We start from the raw sequence: 9,810 nt of genomic DNA, 5'->3' as shown, positions 1-9,810 counted from the left end.
CAATTTAGCGGACTCCTAATTCCACCCTTATAGGCCTCTTCTAGACATGGACCCTTATCATTTGCCCCCTAAATATCCTTTAGGGCCAGTCCTGGGTGGAACTCATGCACTCAATATTGTGTGCTCCTTTATTAGTTCTCTGGATCCGTACATGTTAGGATGATCCGTACATGTTAGGACGCCACCTGAGTCTGGTAGTCCTTTCTTTGTTCGTTTACGTTAGTAAGGTCCGTTATTTAATTAACCTTACATGTTTTATGTGAGCCTGGGACTCTCGGTATTACATAGTAAATCAGTAATGTAATTTCATTTTTCTTCTTGTGAGCTAGGTTGCACGGACACGCCTAGTTTTGAGCGTTCCCATGTCGGACACCGACACTCGTAGGACACGCCTGAAAATGTTCTGGACACGCCTTGAACCGTGTCCCCAGTTTTTATGTTAAAAGAAAACGTGTCGGACACGGTCCAACATGGTTGGACACGGCCCGTGTCCGGTGGACACACCAAATAAGATCAAGATATTGTGAATGCTATAGCTCTTGTTGATGTGACAACAAAGAATTTAAAGAAGATTAGAGAAGATGGGTGGATTGCTCACATGGAAAAGGTGACATCATTTTGTCAAAAATATGAAATCAGTGTTCCTATCATGAGTGATATGTATGTGGTTCCGGGGAGATGCAGGCGCGGAAAGAAACAAGTGGATAATCTACATCATTTTCGAATCGACATGTTTTTGAGTTTGATTGATCAGATTGTGCATGAAATTGATGATAGATTTGATGAAAGAAGCAAAGATATGCTTATTTTTATGTCATGCTTCCATCCTAGAGATCGGTTTTCTGCATTTGATATTAGTAAATTGGTTCGACTTGCTTATTTGGTGTATTCACAATATCTTGATCTTTATTTTGTAAAGCTTTGCTCAATGTATTAGTAATCCCAAAAACAGTAATCATCAATTGCTCAATAAATACATAATCAAATGTTCGCATAGTATATGCAAGACTCCCCACCTTTACTAGCTCACTTCCATCACAAAATTCATCAATGGCATCAAGAACATCAAGAATGCTAGGAAATAAATCAAACACCCTCAAAATGGTTTTAAAGTGAGATCCCCAACGAGTATCACCTGGCCTACTTAAACTTTTCTCTTGATTTAAGCCACTTCCAGATACAAGTTCACCCTTTTGTAATGCTTTTAAAATATTTTCAGCTTGTTTTTCTCGGATAATATCTTTACGTTTACAAGAACTTGCAATTACATTAAGTAAAGTGGCAAGGGAATCAAAAAGGACACTACAATCAACATTTTTCTTAGCCACTGCAACAAGTGTAAGTTAAAGTTGGTGAGCAAAACAATGAACATAATAAGCAGAAGGAGACTCCTTCATGATTAAGGTTTTAAGACCATTAATTGAACCTCTCATATTACTAGCACCATCATAGCCCTGACCTCTAACACTAGAAAGAGTAAGAGAATTTGCTCCAAGCAACTTTTCTATCGCAGCTTTAAGTGTTAAGGAAGTAGTATCACCCACATGCACAATACCCAAAAATCTTTCTTTCACCTCTCCTGTTTTATAATCAACATACCGCAAACAAAGAGCCATTTGTTCTTTATCAGCTATATCAGCTGACTCATCGGCAAGTATACCAAAAAAGCCACCATGTAGTTCTTCTAAGACTTTCTTAGTGGTCTCCTTTGCGAAAACACTAACAATTTGTTTTTGGATTCCATGTGCTATGAGAGTACAATTACCAGGTACCTTTTTATCAAAAAGAGCCCGAGCCACATTACTATCACGCTTTGCAAATGTTTTCCTAAGCTCTAGGAAATTACCTTGGTTTAAGGATTCATCACTTTCATCACGACCACGAGATGTCAACCTTTGTAGAGTAATGAAGCGTAATGCATCTATTGCAGCTTCCAATCGAATGCGATAATCATTTTTAGCTTCTTTGGTGTAATTTTCAAAGCAACGCATAATAGAAGATTTTTGTTTATTAAAAACATCAAAATTCTTCATGGCATTATTATGAGCACTCATATGATTACCAACATGTTTATTAAATGCATCCGTTTTGCTCCAAGTTCTGAACCCCCCATTCACAAATGTCTCACCACCGGATACGGATTCACTTTTGAATAAATAACAAACAAAACAAAATGCCGCATCCTTTTCTTTACTATACTCCAACCAAGGCTTAAACTTATCAAACCACGCAACAACAAAGTTACGCTTTGTCTTCGGAAATTTGTGATCACGAGGTTGGCATGGACCTCTTCGAACATACTCTCTTCTTATTATATCACGATCATTGATGTGGAAATCTGTTAACTTTCTCCTTAACCCAGGATCGTATGGAAGAGAAATAACATCGAAATCGGTCAACCTATCTAAAATTGGCTCTTTGGAAAGATGGGAACTAGTACCTATTTCGGTATCACCATGTTGGGGCTCTTCAATTTCAGTTGGTTCATCTAAGGGGCTTGAACTCCGGTGACTTTGTGCATCATCATTGTGATGTTTTTTCGGGAAAAAACTTGTAATAGGCGTCGTATTAGTTCTCTTCATTCTGAGAATTTTATATTAATCGTTATTATATATTCAAGTTAACAATTACTAAAATTTAATCATAAATCTATAATAGCTAAATTATATTAACATTATCCAAGCTTTTACAAAAAGACTTGGTTGTGCACTTGTACTTTTCTACAGAAAGATCAAAGTATGACCAAAATAAAGAGGAAATTGTTTGACTAAACTCTATTATAGGCACAACTTTTGGTGGAAAGTTCATAGAGATTAGAGTAGTACTTTTCAGAAGAATCAGAACCATTAACCATACCCACACTCTTTCTCCTTTTGTACTCAATTTTCCAATTTTCATTGCTGCAACTTTTACTCCTAAATCATACTCTCTTTATATCTCTCTTCATTTATTCAATTAAACAAACTACTCCTCAAATTACCCATAAATCGTTATTCCTCTATCATAATTCATAAATCAAAGATTTTATTAATCATTCGAATTTCGACTATCCGAGTATTCAATCTATGCTAGTTTATCATATTTATCAAATCATCTATCATACTTACTACTCCAAATTAAATCACAACATTAATTTAACTTCAAAAGAAAGAGTTCATAAATCATAATTACCTTGAAACAAAGGAAGCTAACCAGCTTTAATGGCGACTATCAATTTCAAGGCGCGTTGGCGGCGGTATTTGGGGAAGAAGAAGAATCGGGCAAGCAAGAAGCAACGACGGCAACTCGGCAAGTACTAATTTCGAGGAGCAGTTTTTTTTGGAACGAATAAAATAAATGATATTGTTAAGTTTAAAATTTGGAATATTTTGTATTCGTATATTGGTTGAGTTAATTAAGGAAAGACAACTATTTTTAGGGAGATTTAACTTGGCATATTACAAATTTAATAGCATAATTATAGCATATGGTTAATTAATGGTGTTGCAAATAATTTTTTTCTCAAAAAAAAAATTCAGATAGGGTAGCAGTTGCTACCTGTTGCTACTCTCTACGTCCGCCCTTGGGGCCCATGTATTCCCGCACTACCACATGGACCATGTAAGCCACCCCTTTCGGGAAGTGCAGTGGCCAAGTGATCATCGCCCCAACTGATAGTTGAACCCGAGACCTCTCAACTCCTGCATTTCTACAAGTTTTAAGGTTTAATCCGGCTACCACTAAACTAACACCACTTAATTGAGTATGCATATGCTTATGCAATGTAATTCATGTGCACATCTCCCTAATTAGCAGAACACAAATTCTCATTGAAGACATGACATATCCGTCAGAAGCTTGTGACGGATACCATTTTACCTCACAATGAACCCACTTTTTCTCTCTCTGCAACACTATTCATGTGGTTCCCTTTCTCCACTAACCCATTTTGTTACCATTTTATCTCACAAAATATCCGCCACAAATGGTAACCCGTCACAAGGGAGACCAATTGTTAGCAGAATGGTGGACAACATAAACAAAGTAGGTGAAGGACATTGATATCATGAATATATTCAGTTATTCACATAAATGACATGTACGGAGTACATACATTATACATAACAAAATTTATATACAGAATACAAAATACCCAATACCGAGTACAAACTATATTAGTAGGTCAAAAATATGAAAATCACATTGTTCTGATCCGTACTTTTGACCTAGTTCCTAAGTCAAAACCTTTATTATTGACCCGTTTTTATAAGACTGGACAACCATTCTACCAACACTAAAAAATAGTATCAATGAACTTGACCGCCTTTCCCGGTTGTGACCTCGGTTCTTGGTTGAGGTCTCTTCACTGCTGTGTGTTTCACCTTCAGTTTCTCACTATACACATGATTGTTAACATTTGAGATTAAAGCTTTTTCTCGGGTGGCGGTAATGGTGGTCGAGATACAATCGTCACTAGAGGTAACGATTTCATTGGTTTTAAAGGCGATCCTTGGAGAAGGAGAATAAGTAGAAGAATATGTAAAGCAAGAAAACTGGTGTTAGATTTCTCCATCAAGCCTTAGCTGTTTAATCACATTTAAGCTCTTCATAACTCTTATGTTTGTTTTTATTATTAAATTTTATAATTTTGTTGAATTGTTTTTGTAGCTTAGCTAAAATGGAAGAACTGGAGTTTTTTTTGGTAATATTGCGAATGCAAAACATCTCCTTTTATAAGAGGAGAGTATTATTAATTCAACAGCCGTGAATTTTATTTTTTAACGAGTCAAAGTCAATCCCAAAAATAAGTTATTTTTAGTACTCGTTAAAGAGAGTTTACTACTCCTTCCCATCCAAACCAAAGGTTACAGTTGTTTTTTGGCACTATTTATGGTCGTAGGAAATCTTTGATATTATTCTTAATCTATAAGACAAAATATAGTCATGTGAGATCTTGTTTGATTTATCGTCACGAATGCTATAAGAATATCAATTTTTTATAATTTTTAATAATTTGTAACTAAAGATATGCACGTTACAAAACGTGCCTCGACAAGTGTGATAAAGCAACTGTAACCTTTGGTCTGGAGGGGAGGGAGTACACTACAAGGACCCCAAATTTACCTTTTCAAAGGTTTAAGGACCTGAGATAGACTCCGTTATAAGTCCGTCAAATAATCCCAATAATTTTACATGCTTAATACACGTGTTAAAAAGCTCAGCACTAAACATTGATGATAATACCTCACTTTTTGGCGGCAAAAACCCAAAGCTCACACCAAATTGCAGTACAAGAAAATCCCAATTCATCATTGTTTCCCAAAAACCCAATTTATCATTAATTCCTCAAATTCCACGGTAAACACAAAACCCCAATTCCTTGTATCATTCCAATATAAATGAAGAGCACTTGTTGAATTTGGATTTCGCTAAGTCAATTAAATCTCACACCTCATGGAAACTAAGGTAAATAATTAAGGAGGAAAAAGTTCTATTCTTTGATGCTAAATCGTTTATAATCTCTGGTAAAATCCACAGTTATCGTTCGTGATTATGTCAATATTAACTAAAGTGATACCAATTATTTTTTTCCTTGCTTGTTTAGATGTCGGCTTCAAAATTCTGCATCGCGGTACACCGTGGAGGGATATGGAAAATGGAACCTGATGTTTGTTATCTCGGAGGAAAGGTAAATATCTATAACAACATACCGGACGATATGGACGAATTATATGTTAGGAAGTTGGTAGATGGTTTAGGTTATACTAATGTCATCAAACTTCACTTTTTGGATCCGAAATTGGATTTTCGAACGGGTGTCAGATTTTTAGGAGGTGAAAAAACTTTTGAAGCTTTTGTTTGTTGTTTAATTAAACATGGTGAGGTTCATCTGTTTTGTGAACATGATGATAAGGTAATTGTAATGGGTGTTAACGAAAATGGGATTGGTTTCGATGTTAGTGACTTGGGAACTCGTGATCTTGATATGGGTATGTCATTTGCTGATTTATTGAAAGGCGCCTGTGCAACTAACAGAACTAACTATAATATGATGAATGAAGACATTGATTTTGATGATGAAGGGAGTGATAATGAAGATGAGGAAGTTGTAGATGCCAGAGATAAAATTAAGGAAAGTATACATACAGGAAGAAAAAAACTATGAAGTTGAAATGGATGGTCTTAGTAGGTTAGTTGGATGGTCAAAAGAGCAACGAAATTGTGATGGAAGTGATTATGAGGATAACTCTGACTTGAGTAGTCCTGATGAGAGTTCGGATGATAATGACATTGGGTACCTTGCCAACACTGGAAGTTCTAAGAAAATAAGGGTGAAAAACTTGGCTTACAAATCTGGGACAACCCCACATGATACAACATTTCTGGTGGGTCAGATGTTTAATAATGCTATTGAGTTTAGGAAGGCATTAATTAATTATTGCGTAAACATGGGGATAGATGTCAAATATAAGAAAAACCATAGAGACAAAGTAGGAGCAATTTGTAAAACCCCTGGTAGTCCTTGGAGAATATGGGCGTCTTGGGTCGGAAAAAGTAAGACATTCAAAGTGAAGAACTATATTGGTGAACATAAATGTGGATATACCATCATGTCTGACCAGCAAAAAGGCCTTTTAAGAGCTGTATCCGATGTGTGGCCACAAGCTGAAACTAGGTGTTGTGCGAGACATGTACTTGCAGATCGTGGCAATTGAGTGGCATACCATGTAATCACGCAGTAACAGCTATATGGAAAAATGTTGAACATCCTGAACATTATGTTGCTGAATGTTATCACAAGGCGGGTTACTTAAAAGCCTACCAATTTACTATGGAGCCACTCAATGGTCCAAATGAATGGCCTATCTCCGAATATCAACCGATAAACCCCCCACCTTTAAAGAAACTCCGAGCTTGTAGGCCGAAGACAAAGAGGAGGATGCAAGTCGGTGAAAGTTCATCTAGCAGGCCAAAATCTGGTGGCGTCAAGAGATGCAGCAAATATGGCGAATCTGGCCACAACAAAAGGAAGTGCAAGAGTACACATGCTATAAAAGTACCATCAGGCACTTTAACAAGTGAAAATATACAACACTCCAACCCGCAACAAATCCAATCACAAATGTTTGATGAAAGACCACAACAATGTAAGACACCAATGCATCAAAGAGAATATGGTTTATATACTTATCCAGGCGGTTTTACTAGAATGGCTAGTGTAAGTATTCTTAACTTTTAACTTTTCAGTTTCATAATTTATGGCATTCGTTTTTATATGTAATTTTTGGATTGAAATAGATGGAGCAACCGAGAAAGAGAATGGCATACTACACTGACAATGAAGGTGAACAAACCATACAATCCGTGACTAATATGCATGACATTCCCAATATGTCTTCTCAAACCTTTGTCCCATCGGAAAATATGCCGATGTCTTTCATCGACTCGAACGGGAGAATGTGCGTCACAGGCCAACGATTCCAGGTACTTTTCAAGTTTCAAGTATTTCATGTTATAAAGGAAGTTATCAAGTACTCGTACTTAACAGTCTATAATCAATGATTTTTTTACAGTTTTCATTATTTTTCTATTAGAATTTTGCTCGTAACAAGGAAAGAAGCGACTATTTTGAAGGAGAAGCGACTATTTAGTAGGATAATCAAGATCAAAGAATATACTGCTGAACAATGGATATAACTATGGCACTTTGGTGAAGATTTTTGGGCATATCAAAGTGAAGATATCTTTTTTTTTGCATAGATTACTAGTGGTGTAACTCATTTTGGCTGAAACTTGAATGCGTAAAGCTTATTGCTAATTTTTGGCACAAAAATCATGAAGACTATAACCCTCAATCCATTTACTCTTCCAAGCATTAAGACGAGAATAAGATCTAATAGTCCAAGCAATATTGTTATAGATAACATCGGAGCCACAAACAAGGCTTTTTAGATCCCATGAAGATGCTTGGGGAGCCTTCCAACGGTTCTGGAATAAAATATCATCTTGAACACCAAGCTTGAGACCACTAACTTTGCTAATAAGGCTTCCTGGAACATATAAGATTCTCCAAACAGACTTGGCTAGAAGAGCTTGGTCAAAACATCCAATATTGCGAAGTCCAAGACCCCCTTCTCCCACAGTCCTACTAAGGAATTCTTTACTACACAAATGAATGGGCTTATTTGTTCTAGTTCCACTCCACTAAACATGCACCATTAAGGACTGAAGCTTTGATGTTACACTTACCGGTGTGCAAAATACCGATAGCGAGAAAAGAGATAGTGAAGAGAGAACAAAACGAATGAGAGTCAATTTACCAGCCAAAGATAGAAGAATGTTATTCCAGGAGGATAGCCTTAGCTTAGTCTTGTCAACAATAAATTTAAATAAATCCCTCTTAAAAGACCCAATACTCGTTGGTAAGCCAAGATAGTTGCCAAGATCATGCTTGGGAGCAAATTTAAACTCAGTCAAGCACTTCTTGACCGTCATAAGTGAGCAATTTCGACTGAAAAGTAAAGAGGACTTATCTTTATTAAGGCATTGCTCAGAGGCAACACAGTCCAAATCCCCATATTCACCTCGAATAAAGAAGAGAGAATCATCCGCAAACAATAAATGGGAGATTTTTGGCCCGTTCTTGCAAATTTTGATACCCTTAATGAGATTTCCAGCCTGAGTGTAGAGAATCATCACGAATATATAAGGGGATAAAGGACCACCTTGCCTAATTCCACAGCAAGGTTCAACTTTTTCCATAGGAGCACCATTCAACATAATTTCATAACAAACAGATTCAATAGTACTCATAATAAGCTGAACTATAGAGCCCGACAAATTTAAGTAAGAGAGCACCTCGCTTATAAAATTCCAGTTCAACCTATCATAGGTTTTACTCGTATCTGTCTTTAAAGCCATCATACCCTTCTTGTCATAACTCCTATGATTTATGATATGAAGAATTTCTTGGACAATAACAATATTATCTGCAATACTTCTATTAAGGACAAAAACACTTTGAAATGGACTAACAAGATCATCCATAATCTCTTTTAATCTATCAGCAATACATCCGAGCAGAATGCTACTGCTCGTGTTTGGTGGAAATTGAAATACAAACATTTTCCAAACAAATGCTTATTTTTTTATAGGCAAATTTAATAAAAATAGCCCAACGTTTGTTAAGTATTCTGAAAATAACCCAACCTTTTGATTTTAACAAGAATAATCCAACATTTGCTTTTATATTACAGAAATATCCCGACATCTTACTTATATTTCCTAAATGATAATTTGTTCATATATTACTCAATTCATTAACTAATTGACCATATATTGCAAAAGCAATTTATAAAATTATGAACGAATAATCTGAAAATAATTTTTAGAAAATGGGAAAAAAAGTTGAAATATATTTATAGTACTGTTTAAAATCCTAAACGACATAAATTATATGGTTTTAATAATTGTTTGATTCCTCAAAATTGTGGGTTTATTTAAAAAAATTAAAAGTATATCACATATAAGTATTTCTACTAAATTAATCTATTTATTTATTTTCAAAAATTATATATTTGTTTTATTATTGAATTTTTCCTTGTTCAATTAAGGAAATTATAAATTTTCTAGTTCATTAGTCATCGATTTTTTTGTATATATAATCACAAAATAGACTTTAAAGATTTATGAAACTAATTTACAAAATATTCTTTCTCAATATTTGGTAAAAAATTGTGTAGGTGAGGTTTTAGGATATTTTTGTGACAAAAATGTAAAGGTTGGATTATTAGTGTTTAAGTTAAAAGGTTGGGATATTTTAGGAAGACT

General features: G+C 35.3%; 1 protein-coding gene across 1 annotated transcript; it reads right to left on the bottom strand.

The window, feature by feature from the left end:
• Nucleotides 1-1,042: 1,042 nt before the first annotated feature.
• LOC141631246 (uncharacterized) lies at nt 1,043-3,260 on the bottom strand. The gene is made up of 2 exons (XM_074443945.1): nt 3,172-3,260; nt 1,043-2,583 (listed from the first exon to the last, which is right to left on the bottom strand). Exon 2 carries the CDS (start codon nt 2,580-2,582, stop codon nt 1,344-1,346), a length of 1,239 nt encoding a protein of 412 aa, XP_074300046.1. The 5' UTR covers nt 2,583; nt 3,172-3,260; the 3' UTR covers nt 1,043-1,343.
• Between the last annotated feature and the right edge of the window lie 6,550 nt (nt 3,261-9,810).

This window comes from Silene latifolia, chromosome 2, assembly GCF_048544455.1.
Source record: "Silene latifolia isolate original U9 population chromosome 2, ASM4854445v1, whole genome shotgun sequence".
NCBI lineage: Eukaryota > Viridiplantae > Streptophyta > Magnoliopsida > Caryophyllales > Caryophyllaceae > Silene > Silene latifolia.
This window is presented reverse-complemented; position numbering and strand designations above follow the sequence as displayed.

Bases quoted from the DNA above. Each gene is read 5' to 3' on its own strand.
- LOC141631246 (XM_074443945.1), bottom strand. From the start codon at position 2,582: ATGAAGAGAACTAATACGACGCCTATTACAAGTTTTTTCCCGAAAAAA.